This window comes from Mus caroli, chromosome 2, assembly GCF_900094665.2.
Source record: "Mus caroli chromosome 2, CAROLI_EIJ_v1.1, whole genome shotgun sequence".
Taxonomy (NCBI): domain Eukaryota; kingdom Metazoa; phylum Chordata; class Mammalia; order Rodentia; family Muridae; genus Mus; species Mus caroli.
In genome coordinates this window covers 34980374-34998073 of record NC_034571.1, presented here as the reverse complement: position 1 = coordinate 34998073, position 17700 = coordinate 34980374, and the positions used below count along the sequence as shown (strand labels likewise).

Sequence of the window (17700 nt, the reverse complement as noted above, 5' to 3'; positions counted from 1 at the left end):
CTCACTTTGTAGACCAGGCTGGCCTTGAACTCAGAAATCCACCTGCCTCTGCCTCCCAAGTGCTGGGATTAAAGGCGTGCGCCACCACGCCCGGCTCAAGCTCCTCTTTCTTAATATTCTGCCAGAGGCCAGTTCTGCAAATTATTAGTTACTACAGAAGCAATACCATCTGTGCATGCGTGTGCTCCATGTTCTCAGTTCATGTGGCTTATACCACTTCCCAGAGTCAAGTATGCTTTTGGCATAGACAAGCACTGCATTGGCTAGCTTGGGTTCATGGTCTAGAAAAGGAGTGACATAGAAATTTAATGTGAGCTGGACATGGGCAAAGAGGTAATCTCAGCACCTGGGAGGCAGAGGCAGGAAGATCAGCACAGATTCCAGGCTAGCTAGGACCACACAATAAGTTCAGCAGAAAAAGAAATAATCATCATCATCATCATCATAATAATAATAATAATAATAATAATGAAGGGGCTAATAAAGAAAATGTGAGCTTCAAATGTAATTGTTTATTCCAACTACCCTTTTTAAAGTAAAAAGAAACATTAATAAATGTGTTATTTGATTCAGTGTGTCAATAGTTCTGTTTTAGCATATTATCTGTGTAGAACTTATCAAGACATTTGTATCCCTTTTCATATCTTTGGGTTCAGTGACTGTTTTATTCTTGCTTGCATCTTAATTCATTTGAGACTTGAAATTCTCTTTTCTAGGACTCCTTCTTTGTGACTTTGTGGCTCATGGCTAAGGCCAAACAGTACACAGTTTAGGCTTCTATCCTCACAGTGCGCCCTGGTTAATCAGTATTGGCTGTTCTGGGTCCATGTCTTTGATGGTCCATCATGTGTTTCCTTTTGGTTTCTCACATCCCCTCTTATAGAGACTGACAGCATACAAGGCATTTGGCTGTTGGCAGTTTGTCACAAAACACCTGCATTTTGGAAATTGTCAGGGTTTTTTGTCATTTGTTATATTCTTTTTGAGGGTTGCCAGAGCAAAGTACAGTAGGCTGGATGTTCACGCAGTGGGTATGTATTATCTCCCGATTAATATAGGCTACAAATCCAAGCTCGGGATGTAGGCAGGGTTGATTTACTCTGAGGACTATGTTTTCTCATGTGTATCCTTGAAAAGCATCATTAGGTGAGAACCCTGGGTTTTTTCTTTATGCTCAGATCTCAGGACACAAATCTACTGTTTTGGGACCCAAAGTTAATGTCAATGAAAAAATGTTGTCTGTGGATTTTTTGTTTTGTTTTTAATTTGTTCTCTTGTTATTCATTCTGTTTTGGGAAGATTCTGAGTAAATTCAAAGCTTCTTGCAAAATCTAGCAATTTAAATGTCATATTAAATAATAGAGCAGATTAGTCTGTTCTCATCAGTTATTTTTTTATTAGATATTTTCTTCATTTCTTCAATTACATTTCAAATGCTATCCCAGAAGTCCCCTATACCCTCCCCCCACCCTGCTCCCCTACCCACTCACTCATCAGTTATTTTTAACTCTCCAAGGTCAGATAAGACAGATCTTCTTAGATCTTAAGGTGTCCAGCTGAGTACAGAGCAAGGGCTGTTTTGTTTTGTTTTTCAAGACAAGGTTTCTGTGTGGCTCTGGCTTCCCTGGAACTCCCTCTGGAAACCAGACTAGACTTGAACTCAGAGATCTACTGGCCTCTGCCTCCCAAGTGCTGGAATTAAAGGCATGAACCACCACCTGGCTTAAAATACCTTCTTAAAGCTCCCTCTGCTTCAAGAACAAAATGCTATGATTCTTGTTAATGTAAGAAAATCTAGAGTCGTAGATAGAGATCAGTGGTAGACTATTTGCCTAGTATGTGTAATGCCTGCATATAATCTCAGTACTAAGGGGATAAAAGAAATCTAGATTGCTATCTTAAATGCTAAAAAAAAAAAAAGAGAATATTGAATTAGGAGTTAGAAGGTGGTTGCATTTGAGTCCTAGTGTACTGGCCACAATTCTCACACACCAGACGAGACACTAAGGTTTTGAGAAGTAAATGAGAAGCCACTGGAAAACATTGTAAAAACAGAAGATTTGTAAGTGATCAGGATTTTAGGAACAGTGTGATACCACACAAGACTGGAGAGGGCTGAAGAGTAGGCATTAGTGATCATAGCTCATTCAAGTACGTGAAGAAGGTAGATTTATATCTTAGTTAAGTTTCCATTGCTGTGAACAGACACCATGATCAAGGCAACTCTTATAAGGACAACAACATTTAATTGGGGCTGGCTTACAGGTTCAGAGGTTCATCATCAAAGTAGGAACATGACTGTGTCCAGGCAGGCATGGTGCAGGAGGAGCTGAGAGTTCTATATCTTCATCTGCAGACTGCTAGAAGACTAGCTTTCACATGGTTAGGAAAAAGGTCCCATTGCCCACCCCCACAGTGACACACTTCCTCCAACAAGGCCATGCCTTTTAATAGTGCCACTCCTAGGCATATGCAAACCACTACATATAGAAACTTGAAACTTCCATAGTTTTGACAACTTAGCTTCACACTGACTACACCTGCAAGGTGTAAGTTAGTTATTTAGTCTGTTTCTTCCCAGCCTCCTCCTGACAGATACCTGCTAACAGCACTGAGGGTTTGTTTGTTTTGTTTTTTTGGTTGTTTTTTGTCTTGTTTTGTTTTTTGTTTGAGACAAGGTTTCTTTGTATAGCCCTGGTTGTCCCAGAACTCACTCTGTAGACCAGGCTGGCCTTGAACTCAGAAATATGCCTGCCTCTACCTCCCAAGTGCTGGGATTAAAGGTGTGTGCCACCACTGCCCAGCTCAGCACTGAGTGTTTAAACAGAGGTTGGTGTCACACCAGTACATTCCGTAAAACATCAGAAAAAGAATGAGCGGCTAGCTTATAGAATCAATGCCTTTGCAAATTGAAATGCAAGGTCATTTAACTTCTGGGGTAATTCACAGAGCCACATTTAATTTGATTCCATGAGTCATTAATTTCCTATCTCTGTTAACAGCAATAATAATCAGATGATGCATTTAGAATCAAACTCTGAATATTAAAAGAATCTGGGGGCTGGTGAGATGGCTCAGTGGGTAAGAGCACCCGATTGCTCTTCCAAAGGTCCGGAGTTCAAATCCCAGCAACCACATGGTGGCTCACAACCATCCGTAACGAGATCTGGCGCCCTCTTCTGGTGTGTCTGAAGACAGCTACAGTGTACTTACATATAATAAATAAATAAATCTTAAAATAAAATAAAATAAAATAAAAATAAAAATAAAAGAATCTGTCTAAAGTTCACTATCATATAATATTTCATTTTAGATTCTAAGTATTTACAGTGATTTAAATGTTAGCTCTAGGATATATGTCATTAGAGAAAAGGTGATATAGAAAAAAAATTTAACCTTGTATTACAAAAGAAACAGTTTTATAGTTGAATTTTTTTTTCTGTTTATGGGGGAAAAGGTACTGCACACAAGCCATGTCATTTCTGAGAAGGTCAAAGGACAACTTTTGGGGTTGGCTCTCTCCTACACAGGTCATCAGTCTTGGCAACAGGCTCTTTTCCTACTAATCCATCTTGCCAGCTACAGAGTGGCTGATTCTTTAGACTGCAACGATAAATGCTCGAATTATTTTGAAGAAATTAATATTAAAAAATATACAGCTAACATTTTTCATTGATCTAAATGTGAAAAATGTTGTGTACTGTCATTTCCTGACAAATCTTATTTAGTGATTTTCTTAGTGATTCTAGAAAATCAGTCACTTTTATCTCAGTTATTAATTTTATTCTGATAACCTCAAGATTGAGCACAAAACATTCATCTTTAAAACACTGTTTTATACAACAAAGAAAATAGAAGTATAACTTTTATTATCTTCATCATCTTCTTGTATGTCTGTGACATATGTGTGGATACACATGCTGTGGAGCTCATGTGGAGGTCAGAAAGCAACCTGTAGAGCCTGTTCTCGTCTTCCATCTTTATACAGGTTCTGGAAATTGAACTCAGGCTTAAACAGCTAACACTTTAACCACTGAGCCATCTCACCAGCCCTCAACTTCTTTATTTAAGCAACAAAATAAATATTACAAGAAAGCAATATAGGGGGGGGGGGGAAACAACATTAAATGATGAGCCTATGAGGCTATTTGGATTTGTTTTGTTTATTTCATCTTATACTTTTTTTAATGAAGATGAATCTTCAGAAACATTTTGAATATGTTTTTCCATTGTGTGTATGTTGGGGGAGGAATGGTTTTTATTTACACAGACAAGATCTTCCTATGTGTAGCTTAGAATGGCCTCAAACTTAGGATCCCCCTGCTTAGATGTTTTGCATGTTGGGATGACAGACATGTAACACTATGCCTGACTCAATTGTATTTTTTTTTTTTCTTTTTTTCGAGACAGGGTTTCTCTGTATAGTCCTGGCTGTCCTGGAACTCACTTTGTAGACCAGGCTGACCTCGAACTCAGAAATCCGCCTGCCTCTGCCTCCCAAGTGCTGGGATTAAAGGCGTGCGCCACCACCGCCCGGCGTATTTTTTTATAGCTAAGTGTCTGAAATTGAATCTTTCAGTCCTAAAATTCCTTGAATTTGTAGATTTTTCTCTATTTCAACTGCTCATAGACTATCTGTTTGTTTGTTTGTTTATTTATTTATTGGCAGAATTTACCCTTTTCTTACAGCATTTTGTTAAAGCACAACCAACTGATTCAACCCAGGGCTGGCTAATAACATTTTTTCCTTCTTTGTGTAAACTGCCTAGTTTGTCACTCTGCCTGCATTCCAGATCACTGCAGGCAGTTTTGCCATCCCACCAATGGCCTCATGTCCAGTCTGTAGTAATAGTTACCTGCTTCTGAGGCCAGTGCCACGGTCTTTCATGACGATAACCTGTACTCAACACTAGTTGTTAACTAGCTTTTTTAACATACTGCTGCTGTAACAAATCATTCTAAATTTTCATGCCTTACTAAAATGGAGATTTATTTCTAACTCCCAAGTTACCTGTAAGCTGTCTTTAGTCCTCTGGATCCATTTGGTGTATCTTCTCTGTGTTATAGGTTATAGTCAGTGTTAGATCAGATGGTGAAGGGAAGATGGAATAATTTACAATTATATGCATTGCCCTAAACAAGTTAACATGGTTAGGCCCAATATTCCTACAGTAAGTAGAGAATAGTCGTTTACCTAAGGCAGATATCGCAGGTCATCAGGCTTAAGGACATGGGGTATTTCTCTTCTAAAAAAGGGATAGTATAGCATAACAACCCATCCATTTCGAGTTAAGTCTGTGTTCCCTAAAGCAGTGTTTCCAGATTGCTATAGTCTTAGCTGAAGATAAATATTGGAAATTAGCAGTACCTAAGTGAGTATATCACCTGCCAGTGAAGAAATGATTTGTCTTGATAGGAGAGACATGTTCAGAGGACACTAAGATACACTGTAATTTAGAGTGGGAAAATGTGTTCTGGTCTCTAGAATTATTTTTCCTTCAAAAATTAGAACTTCGTTTAACAGAGAAATCCTGGAGGTAAGTATTTTAATTAATATGATTTATTATATCATCACAAGATATAATTTCTGAAAATTTAAAGTCAGTGCCCACTTCACTTTTCAGAGATTTGCCTCAGTATGGACAGAAGCAGTGGCAGTCCTACTTCGGAAGAACTTTTGATGTTTACACCAAACTCTGGAAATTCCAGCAGCAGCATCGGTAAAGAGTTTCATAGCTAAAGGGCAATAAAGGAGCATTGTATAATTGTATGCTAGCTATAGTTCTGACTGTGAACAAATTTACTGTTTTGTCTTATTCTTTATTTTTTTAAGATTTATTTATTTATTTGATGTATATGAGTAAGTACACTGTCGCTCTTTTCAGAGACACCAGAAGAGGACTTCAGATCCCATCACAGATGGTTGTGAGCCACACCGTATGTTTGCTGGGAATTGAACTTAGGACTTCTGGAAGAGCAGTCACTGCTCTTAACCACTGAGCCATCTCCCCAGCCCTTAAAGAACTATTTTATTTTATGTATAGGAGTTCACTGTAGCTGTCTTCAGACACACCAGAACAGGGCGTCAGATCCTATTATAGATGGTTGTGAGCCACCATGTAGTTACTGGGAGTCGAACTCAGGACCTCTGGAAGAGCAGTCAGTGTTCTTAACCACTGAGCCATCTCCCCAGCTCCCTTGTTGTTTATTTTTTGTTTACATATGATTGGGGGGTGAGTTTTGCTGTTGTGAGGTCTGCTTAACTCCAATACAACTCAAAGCCAGGTCAGTGTAGATGACAAAAGTTTATTGTACTCAAGCTGTTACTGATTGATCAGGACACAGAACAGACATGGGAACTAAATAGCAACATACCCACATACCCACCCCTACCCAGGGCGGGAATGTTGCAGAACTTGTAATCTTGAAAACCACAAACATCTGTGCCAAGTAACAGTTATCTTTTCCTACCAATCAGGATTTAGGGATGAGGGACTTTCTTAGAAACATGTCTCTGTGGTACACTTATTCTGTTCCCATTGGTTGGGTTTTTCAACTGTGACAGGGCAACTTGCCTAGCATTCATATTTCAACTTGCCAACCAGGATGTCAGTTAACCAGGGAGGTCTTGAAACTTAAAACTTCATTTGATCTCTATTCAAAATAGAAGTTTTATTCAAAATGGTTTCAGTTTGGTTGTGTGTGTGTGTGTGTGTATGTGTAGGTCACAGGTTTACTGGCTGAGTCATCTTACTTCCACCATGTAGGTTCTAGAGATTTAGTCATCTTGTTGGCTCAGTCTTAATGCTTTTAAAATAACCGCCTATTTAGTGCTTCTTGACCTTTTGGCTAAGATCAAGTATAAAGTATTTTATCTTCATGATCCAAATAAAAACAAGATTTTGGTGGTTTTTGGTTTTGTTTGTTTGTTTTCTGTTTAAAATTTTTAATGAATGTTTTGTATGGAACGTTCTACTCCCTCTTTCACATGGGAAGATAATCTGTGATTTCATTCTGAAATGAGTTAATTGCCCATACTGTTTGGGGAGAAAGTGTTACATCATTTTTGGCTTTTGGTTTTTCGACAAAGTGTTTCTCTGTGTAGCCATGGCTATTCTGGAACTCACTCTGTAGACCAGGCTGACCTCAAACTAACAGAGATCCAACTGCTTCTGCTTCCCAAATGCTAGGATTAAAGACATCTGCCACCACACCTGGCTTCAGTGGGCATTTAATAAATAATTTTTTAGCTGGGTGTGGTGGTACACATTTATAGTTCTGGTGCTTAAGAGGTAGAAATAGGATCAAGAGTTCACGGTTATCTCACTTGTCATTCAAGTGTGAGACTGGAATCCAATCTAATCCTGTAATGAGAATGGAAGCAAAGACAGAAGAATTCCTGGCTAACTGCATGCATGGTAATGACCAAGAATGTGAGAAGCAATAACTGACTGCCATACTTGAGCTGAGGCATACATACGTGCACTCAAATAATCACACGCTCATGCACACTCATACACAGATTATATACTTATATATACCTGATGACATGACACAAATCAGTCAAGAGAAACATTTTTTAATGTAGTAGAATGGTTATAATGAAATCTTATAATTCATGATCTTTGCTAATGAGATGATATTTTATCATTGAATTTATAGCTTTGGTTCTTTTTGAAATTTATATTTTGTTATTTCTATTTTTTGTCTCCTATATAAACAGACAAGTCTTGGATAATCGGTATGGCTTGAAGCGGTGGCAAATAGGGGAAATCGCTTCCAAGATCGGGCAGCTGTATTACCACTATTAGTAAGTGAATTTAATATGGAAAGAATAAAGTGTTTCTTTGGTTAAAACAGAGCATGTTGGAGGGAAGGCAGTGAGCTATAGATGGAATTTTGTTTAGGCTAGATGGATCAAAATGGCATCATGAAATGGCATTATATAATTTAAGCAGTATTCTTCATGTCAGCTGTTCTCTTCAGTAACTTCATTTGATCAGACCTGAGGAGTTTGATTTTGGTTTTTTATAAGCAATGAATACTAAATAGATTTACCATTCTTAGGACTTCTCAAGTCTTGATGGTGTGTAGAGACATGTAGCATATATGATGTTCATAGTATTCTTTACACACTCATCCTTGTTGACTATGTTTGAGAGGTTAAGTGAGGTAAATTGATAGTTGTTTGCATCTTTAAAATAGTAACATCTGAGACTGGAGAGATAGCTCCGCAGTTATGAGCACTGGCTGATCCTTCTGAGGTCCTGAGTTAAATTCCCAGCAGCCACATTTTGGCTCACAACCATCTGTAATGGGATCTGGTGCCCTCTTCTGATGTGTCTGAAGACAGCGACAGTGTACTTAGATACATAAAACTTTAACCTTTTGTAATTTAAAAGGTAAGAAAAGAAAAACCCACAAAGCCCTTGATTGTGGCACACACCTTTTATCCCAACACTCAGAAGGCAGAGGTAGGGGGAATCTGTGAGTTCAAGGCCTGCCTGGTCTACATACAGAGTGAGTTCCAGGACAGCCAGGGCTAAACAGAGAAGCCCTGTCTCAGAAAACCAAAGCAAGCCAAACAAAAGGTAAGAAAAGTCATCATCTTCCCAGTGTGGGCACGCCTCTTAGAATGCCCAGTACTGTTTCCCTCTTGTTGCCAGAAGAGGATCTTAAAAACCTGTGTTACAGTGCTAATGAAAGAACCTAGTAGGGAAACCCCCACTCAATGCCCATTCGGCGTGCACCCAAGAATCACGAACAGACGACCATCTTGATATAAAAGCATGAGGTAGTTTAATGACGGAGCTCCGGGCCGACACATATCTCCCGCAGGAGACAGAGGTGTCGACTACATGGTGGAGCCATAATGGCGGAGCTCCACTAAATGTATCTCACGCACCAGACAGTGGATTTGACCCCGAGGCTTGGAAGCTAGGGGTTTTTATAGAAAAGGGGTGGGGCTGGAGGAGGAATTGGCATGGTTTCACATGATTGGTCCATTTAAACATCAACAGACTGTCAGAAGGGCGGGACATAGGGAGGCACCAGGCCAGTCAGGACATGTAACGACGGGCCTGCCTGGGCATGTCCTGGCCTGTTCTGCTATGTTCTCAGCCCCAGGTTTCAAAGCTCACAAACAACTCTTTGGGCTATTTGACATACATTACATGAATCACAGGTCTCAAGTTTTATTTCCTTTCACTAAGAATAAGTGATTTTTGATGTACTCATCCCTAGAGAAGACATGGATAACATCCTTCCCAAGCTTAGAGAACAGTAATTATGGAAGTACAGATAGAGAGAAGGGCTGAGAAGTACCAATCATTGTAATCATGAATCCTCAGCAACTACAGATGTCTGCATTGGGTCTCCACAAAAAAGGGATCATTAACAGCCAGGCCTTGATGGAAAAGGAGTCAGGGAGCTCTACTGATAGATTCAAAGAAAGATTGTGTTTCTGTAGTTGTGTACCCACTGTTGCCCTCTCTAGGCTCCAGAGATAGTTCCAATCCAATGGTTGCATAAACGGCCCTGGTTATCAAATGAGACATACAACAAAATCTGGGAAGGAACAGGAAGAAAGAAGACTTGATAGGAGTAGAAAGATGAGAGAAAGGAGAGAGTAACCAGAAGGGTGGGTGGGTGGGTGTGTATAAAATTTGTCAGGATACTAAATAAACTTTTTAAAGTAAATTATTTTTTGAAAGTCTCTTATTAAACTAGACATGTTAAACAGGCATCATAGCTCATTTGCATTCCCCAGAGAGTAGTATAGTTTAGTAAGGAGGGGAAAAAACTAAAGAAATGGACCAAAGATCAAGTGACAGTGGGTCTATTGAGTTCTGGAAGCAGGCATAGTAGAATCCTGTCCCTTTAACAATGAGAGTGATGTGTACCTTGGTTGGAACAGCATGGAAGAACTGTATTGCTGCTGTTACCAGACAATTGAAAGATAACATGGTCGATACCTTGCTGACTCAAAGTTACCGTAGTCATTCCCATCCCCCTGTGCAGAGTAGGGCAATCTAGAACAAGTGTTTTTCATGAGCATTACACCCAGTTTGCGTCTTACTTAAAAACAATTTTTTTTTCTTATAGTTTGCGAACTTCTGAGACCAGTTATCTGAATGAGGCTTTCTCCTTCTACTCTGCAATCAGACAGAGATCATACTACTCTCAAGTCAATAAAGAGGACAGGTATGTGTCAGCTTTGCTTTCAGAAAGCATTTTAGTTCATGTGGAAATGGTACAAAAAACATACATTTCCTTTTCCTTTTATTACTCTGTACGTGTGTGTGTGTGTGTGTGTGTGTGTGTGTGTGTCCATGCTCCCATGTGTAGATGTCACCGTGTTCATGGAAAGGTCAGGACAACTTTTAAGAGTCATCCTCTACTCCAGCCTCATAGGTTCTGAGAATCCTACTCAGGCCATCATGCAAGTGCCTTTATCCACTGATCCATCTTGTCATAGAGGGTTATTTCTTTATGTTGCATATAGGTTACACAGGTTTCATAGGGAAGAAAGGACTCTAAGCTAGGCTTCACTAATGTCTTTGTCATCTCTAGACCATGTAGTTGTCAGAGAAGAGACTACTAGTGTTGCGGCCCGCCCGCGGTCCACAACACGAACGGTTCAACTGAGAAAGGCAGTTCAGGCTGAAAGAGAGGTAACTAGGCGGGGCGGAAGAAAAGAATGAAGTCAAGACAAGACTCTGATCAAGACTCAATTTAATATTTCCAGACACCCAGTTTATAAAGGAAGGGGGAGGGAACCCAATTTCCCGCCAAGTAACTCAGGGTCCAGTAGCAGGACGAACACGTGTGTGCCTCCAGACGGCAAAGGCAGGTTCCAGCAGTAGGTAGGCGTGGCAGGACGAATGAGCCGGTAGCTCCACNCTTGAGCAGGCAGGTTCCAGGCTGGGGGAAGGGAGGCCACATACTAGCATTCTTTGAATTTTCTGCATAAGATGTAGTGGCAAACACTCTTAGCTCCAGCACTTCAGAGACAGGTGGAGCTGTGTTGGATGTCATCTAGGGCTACAAAGTGATACTGTCAGTCCAAAAAAACAAAAGCACAATGCTGCTTGGTCACCGTGCCCAGCTGAGCCCCACTGTTTGCTTCATGGAGTCTGGTGGGATTCAGGGGTTCCCAATAGATGTCTTATACATGAGACCTTGACAAAGGCCTGGGAAAGAGGGAATCATATTTTTAATAATACAGCATAATGGTTCCTGCCTTCAAAATGGAGTCAGACAGGTTCTCCCTTGACTTGAGTGTTTCTGTCAAATCTTTGATATCTTAATAATGTCATCTTGGCAATGATTTTAGAATTATCTGATGGGCAGTCAGATTAATAACACATTGGAGGGTGCAGGGCCTGATAATGATAACCAGTAAAAAAAATGTTAAAGGACCAGTGATGCGGGGTGGGGGGAGGACATCCTAGCCATATTGGACAGTCAAAAATTTGTTGGAGAGATTTTCTTTATTTCTCTATGTAGATCATGAATTTGGTTGTCAGTCGTATGTGAGAAACCAGAGATAATAAGCAGCACATTCCAGTAAATTGTTGACAGCCAAGATTATGTTTGAATAATAGTCTATATATAGTAGCTCTGTTTTGTAGAAGTTATTCTCAGTTCTCCCATTTCTCAATTTTAGCTAATATTTTTCTGTAATAGTAGTAGTTTTTTAAAAATCAGGCTAGTTTAGAAATCTCTCTTTGTAGTCAACAAGTCCTGGGACAGGTAGCAGAAAGGCAGTGGTAACACAGCAACCAGCGGGATCTGCAGTTCTCAGGAAGAGCTCTCGTATTCTGTTGATTTGCTGAGTAAAATAGGTGCAACTCATCCTATCCCACATAAACCGTTACACCCTGCAGGGAGTACAGAATAAGTATTGTTTTCCTAGACAGAAAGCCTAGGAAATCATTTACCAAAGGAGAGGGAGGTGTGATGAGGAGACTTACAAGAAGAAGGGACATTAGTGTTATCAAAGCATGGGCAGTGGAGGAAATGGACATTATCAACAGGAAAATCAGCCATCGCTTTTAAAACATTAGTGGGTGTTCCATTTCATCCCTCATTTTCATTGTATAATCTTCATATAAAAATCTCTATTCCATACAGATTTCTTTTTAAGAGACTGGGAATGAAGGGGTTCTTTCTTACACAGGAATATTCTCATTGCCTGTTTAGTGCTAGATGGGCCCAGAATTATAGTCCATATTATTAGATACAGACAGAGTTACTCTGGAGATATTAAGTTCAGTTGAAGTGATTAATGAATCTTCCCTTCCTCTTCTTATTTTAGTACATCTGTAATTTCCACTATCAGAACCTTTAAAAGAATATTTGATTATGCTGAAGTCTGTACTATTACGTTGGGATTGGTCAGATTAATCCATCTCAAGTATCTCCATTTATCTAGCTAAAGACCATTTGCTCCTGCCCCCACCCCCTTTTTTTTGTCCTAGCCATGGGCCCTAGTGGGTGGATAAAAGCAACCTTTTGCATGGCAAGACAATAATGTCAGGGTGTTGCCTCTGACAGGAGTGCCTTTTATTTCCCCTGTCAAGATGTATTTAGGTTCTATTTGTATACAAACCAGTAAAACTGTTAGCCACAAGGTAGTCATGGTGGGGTTTCCAGCAGCAAAAATACAGTGTTTAAAGTTATAATGCATAGTCAAACCTTAGAAAGTTTGTTTTTTAGCAGTCCTTTTCTAGTCACTTTCCACCTTTCAGAGTTGGGCTCCTCTTCTGTGGGTTCCTTGGGTACATTTCTTTAGGTGCAAGTGATGAACTCAGGCAGGAATACTAGTAAGATTGACAGCAGTAGCTATCCAGAGAAACATGAGGTAAGGTCCTTTCCATTAGGTTGATGCAGATCAGTTTTGAAGTAGCAGATTGATACAGCCTCTACAGGCTGGAATGAGTGATCTACAGGGCAGTGCCCACTGGGTTGAACAGGCTAAACTTCAGGGAAAATCTTACCCAAGGTTAATTGCAATCCTTTTAAAGACTCTTTTGAAGTAGGACAATCTGATAATATCTAACATGTACCCAAGGGGTCATGGGAAGTGATCACCCATAAACTATCTCATATGGGGTGAACTTTTCTCATTAGGGGGTACATGGGAAACTGAGAAGAGTGTAAGGTAAGAGGTCAACCAGATGGTAACCTAGTTACCATCAGTCTCAAGGTTATATTTAGTTAAAAATCTCCTTTAAAGTTCTATTCATCCTCTCTGCCTTTGCTGAGCTCCAAGGATCATAAATACAGTGAAGTTTCCAATTTATGTTAAGAGCCTTAGAGAACAATTGAGATAACTTGGCTGTGAAGGCTGGGCCATTGTTGGACCCCAGAGAAATGGGAAGGTTAAGTCTGGGAGTAAATTCTGCTATTAATTTCTTAGCTACCATTTGGACCATTCTGCTTGGAATGGAAAAGCTTCTACCCACCCAGTGTTGGTATTCCAGACCAGCAAATATTTATTTATACCATACAGTCCTGGCTTGACTTCAGCGAAGTCCAATTCCAAAATTCACTGTAATTTTGTACCTTGATTCCATTGATCTTGGGGAAGCCTGTTCTTTGCACAGAGCAGGTAGCGATCTGAAGTTTTTCTCACTGTTTAGGTATCCAGACATAGGAGAGATGAGGTCTGAGATCTTCTTAGGTGGTGAGTGCATGGAGCAGTGCAAGGCAGGTTAACCAGTTTTGGCCCCAGTACCTTTGCCATGCAGATTCTTCTGTCAGGCAAGATCCACTACCTGTTGCAGGTCTCCTAAACCCCTAAGTCAGAATATGACTTGATCTCCTCCTTGGACTCAGGAACATCTTTGAGGCAGACTGGAGTCTCTAGGACAGCAGATAGTTCCAGGAAGTCTGGGCTTTAGGTTCCCTAAGAGCAGCCTCTTTGGTGGCTTGATCTACATGGTTGTTACCTAGAGTTTGGTAGATTTTGTCTTTTTGATATTACAGACAGTTCAGTTGGTAGCCAAATGGCTTCTTACAACTGGACAATTTCATGTTTATTTTTAATAGTTGTTTCCTCTGAGGTGATTAAGCTCCTCTTTTTATATATATGTCCATGAACATGAATCATAGCAAAAGCATCTTGGCTGTCTGTGTAGATGTTCACCATTTTTCCTTTAACCCATCTTAAAGCCTGTGTCAGTACAATTATTTCTACTCTCTGGGCAGCTAGGCCCCTGGGCAAGGCATGTGCTCCTGAGCAAGGCTTGCACCCAAATGACCTCCTTGTGGCCTGTGACAATTACCTCTGCATATCTTGTTCTTTCCTGTCTGTGTAGAGTTCCACATCTCTGGTGGTGAGAGGACATATGTCAGGTCAGGTCATGTACTTTGAATAATGTCCAGCATTTCCAGGCAGTCATGGATGGTCTTCTCAGGGTTGTCATCTGGCAGTAGGGTGATAGTAGTAAAAGCTAATGATTTATCAAAGGTCAGTCTGTCCTTATCTAAAAGAAGGGCTTGGTATTAAGTCAGATGGGCATTTGACATCAACCAGTTAGTGGCATCAGCAAAGTTTTCACGGCATGTAACGCAATTACAGTTAGAGTCTGCCCAAATGTGAGTTTTTCAGCTGCTTTTACAGGAATTGCAATGGCTATAATGACTCTTAAATAAGGGAACCATCCAGAGACTACAGGATCCAGTCTCTTTGAGATGTAAGCTGTGGTGGTCCAGATAGGTCTGGCCCTGGTAGACTCATTGAATGTGCTTAGCCAATAGGGCCACTATTAAGAAATGTGGTCTTGTTGGAGTATGTGTGGCTTATTGGAGGAAATGTGTTACTGTGGGGGTGGGTTTTGAGGTCTCATGTGTTCAAGCTAGGCATAGTGTGCTGCTGCCTGTGGATCAAGATTAGAACTCTCAGCTCCAGCTGGGCAGTGATGGCGCATGCCTTTAATTCCAGCACTTGGAAGGCAGAGGAAGGCAGATTCTGAGTTCAAGGCCAGCCTGGTGTACAGAATGAGTTCCAGGACAGCCAGGGGCCTGGGCTATACAGGAAAACCCTGTCTTCGAAAACCAAAAAAAAAAGAACTCTCAGCTCCTTCACCAGCACCATATCTGTCTGAACATTGTCAGACAGACACCCTCTTCCAGGAGGGTGTCTGCCTGCACACTGCCGTGGTTCCTGCCGTGATAATAGACTAAACCTCTGAACCTGTAAGCCAGCCTCTATTAAATGTTTTTGTCTTGTTTTTTTAATAAGAGTTGCTGTGGTTCTGGTGTCTCTTCACAGCGATATACCCCTAAATAAGAAAGTTACCAACCTTTTCCAGGGACTCAGAGTCTATGGCAGGACTCCCCTGGCAGTGCCCCTTCCTGAACATAAAGATGAAAGGGCTTGGAGATATCAGAGAGAGTTAAAGTGGAGACCTATGCAAGGGCCTCTTCATGTTCCCAGTCCATTCCAAAGGGATGTTGTCCCCTGCCAGAGCAGAACACAAGAATTTGGCAAACCCAGGTATCTATCAACTCCGAGAAACTCCCTGACTTGTTTCTTGGTGAGTTGGGATTTGAATTATGGCCACTGTGCAAGCCTGGGACAACAAACGGATGCTTACCTTCTCTCAGTTCATAGCCCAGGCAGATGCCCAGAAGTAAGCAACTCAGTAATCTAACTGGGCTAGAGTTTCCAAAAGGCCTCTGATGGCTCTCAAACTGTCCTCGTCATTTTTAGCAGCCAAAAATAAATCATCCAGGTGCTGCAGCAGGGTTCCCTCAGGGCGTTTACTGCAGAAGTGACTTTAGCCGTGGTTGAGTGCTTCCTTGAAAATGGGAGGATATTTGAGCCCTTGAGGCAGTCTGTCCAGATTAGTTGTCTCGATATCCCCGGTTTAGGATCAGTTCATTCCAACGCAAACATAGGCTGACTTAATTTCCATAGAGGAATGGAGAAAAATGCATTTTTTAAATCCAGTACAGTGTAAAATTTATGCTCTTGTGGTAAGCTAAATGTAGGGATTTCTAAGAGTTGAGTGAATGGATTATACTTATTTGTTCACTTCCCTCAAGTCTTATACTGGTCTATAGTCTTAAGTTCATGGCTTTTGGACAAGTAGTAAGGAGGTATTCCGTGCCGACTGGCAAGAAGTAAATGTGTCTGCATCAAGGATGCTCCTGAAGTGAGCCTTATAATCCATTCCCTGGCTTCCAAACTGAAAGGGCATTGTTTGACTCAAATGGGCATCATCCTAGATGTTAATTGCTTTATGACGGGTGATACATGTTTTGCCAAGCCAGGATTATTCTCTGCTTAAACTGTAGGAATTTTTGGAATCAGCAACTTTTTCCATTCCCCTTTCATGGAATCAGTTAGATATTGGCGGAACAGATATTCCTCACTTATTGGACAGGTTAAAGTCTTAGCAGGGCCTCCCAGTTGCAACTCCTGAGAATGATGTTTGTTTCCTGGAGCTTGTACAGGAGGTCATCCCCCTAAGGGAAGGGTCATGCAGAAATAATAGAAGAATGAATCAGTCACAGACGCTTGTCCTAGCTTAGCAGTTTTGTTGCCCCCTGCACTTCCAGTTTTTGGTTGACAAGGGGTTTAAGGGGTTCCTATAATACCAAATGGGTAGCCCCTGTGTTTACCAGAAAATTTATGAGCTGGCCCCTGATGGTAAAGGTTACTCTAATGGTTTGTATATGCTCAGCCCAGGAAATGGCACGATTAGAAAGTGTGGCCCTATTGGAGTAGGTGTGTCATTGTGGGTGTGGGCTAAAAGACCTTCACCCTAGCTGCCTGAAAGTCAGTCTTCCATCAGCAGCCTTCAGATGAAGATGTAGAACTCTCAGCTCTGCCTGCACCATGCCTGCCTTGATACTGTCATGCTCCTGCCTTGATGATTATGAACTGAACCCCTGAACCTGTAAGCCAGCCCCAATTAAGTGCTGTCTTTACAATAGTTGCCTTGGACATAGTGTCTGCTCATAGCAGTAAACCCCTAACTAAGACAGTTACCATGGGCTCCTGGAGAACTTAGTTCAAAGGAGCCTCAGCCTCTCTGATCCTCCATAGCTATGATTGGCTTGGATTTCAGGGATCCTGCCTGTTTCTGTTATGGACATTGATTTTTTTCAGTGACCTAGTTCATTGCAGTAGGAGCATTGGTCCTTTTATAAATGTCTCCTCATTTGTTTGTTTGTTTGTTTGTTTCGAGACAGGGTTTCTCTGTATAGCTCTGGCTGTCCTGGAACTCACTCTGTAGACCAGGCTGACCTCGAACTCAGAAATCTGCCTACCTCTGCCTCCCAAGTGCTGGGATTAAAGGCGTGCTCCACCACCGCCCAGCTAAATGTCTCCTCTTTTAATCATGGGATGTATGGGCAGAGTTGAAAGTGGCTGGAGCTGATAGTGCAGCCACAGTAGCACACCCCATCTTCTTTATCAGAAGATCTTCTTTAATGTCTCTGCCAAACATCTTCTGGGATCTCTTTTTCTTTTTTCTGTTCTTTTTTTTTTTTTAAGAATTATTTTATTTTATTTATATGAGTACACAGAAGAGGGCATTGGATTCCATTACAGATGGTTGTGAATCTGGTTGCTGGGAATTGAACTCAGGATCTAGAAGAGCAGCCGGTGCTCTTAACCACTGAGCCATCTCTCCAGCCCCTTCTGGGATATTTCTAATAGTTATTTGTCTGGTTTTTTTTTTT

The 17700-nt window shown here is 40.9% G+C and overlaps 1 protein-coding gene across 4 annotated transcripts in view; it reads left to right on the top strand.

Moving 5' to 3' along the window:
• The window catches only part of Scai (suppressor of cancer cell invasion), a 110915-nt gene that overhangs the window by 53629 nt on the left and 39586 nt on the right, over positions 1–17700 (top strand). For all 4 annotated transcript variants that reach the window (XR_003835591.1, XM_021149060.2, XM_021149052.2 and 1 more), the window contains 3 exons: positions 5625–5720; positions 7724–7810; positions 10105–10203. Coding sequence is in view for 3 of the 4 variants with exons in the window: in XM_021149060.2 (XP_021004719.1) it covers positions 5625–5720; positions 7724–7810; positions 10105–10203 (282 nt within the window). In the remaining variant the exon portion in view is untranslated. The remainder of the gene's footprint in view (positions 1–5624; positions 5721–7723; positions 7811–10104; positions 10204–17700) is intronic.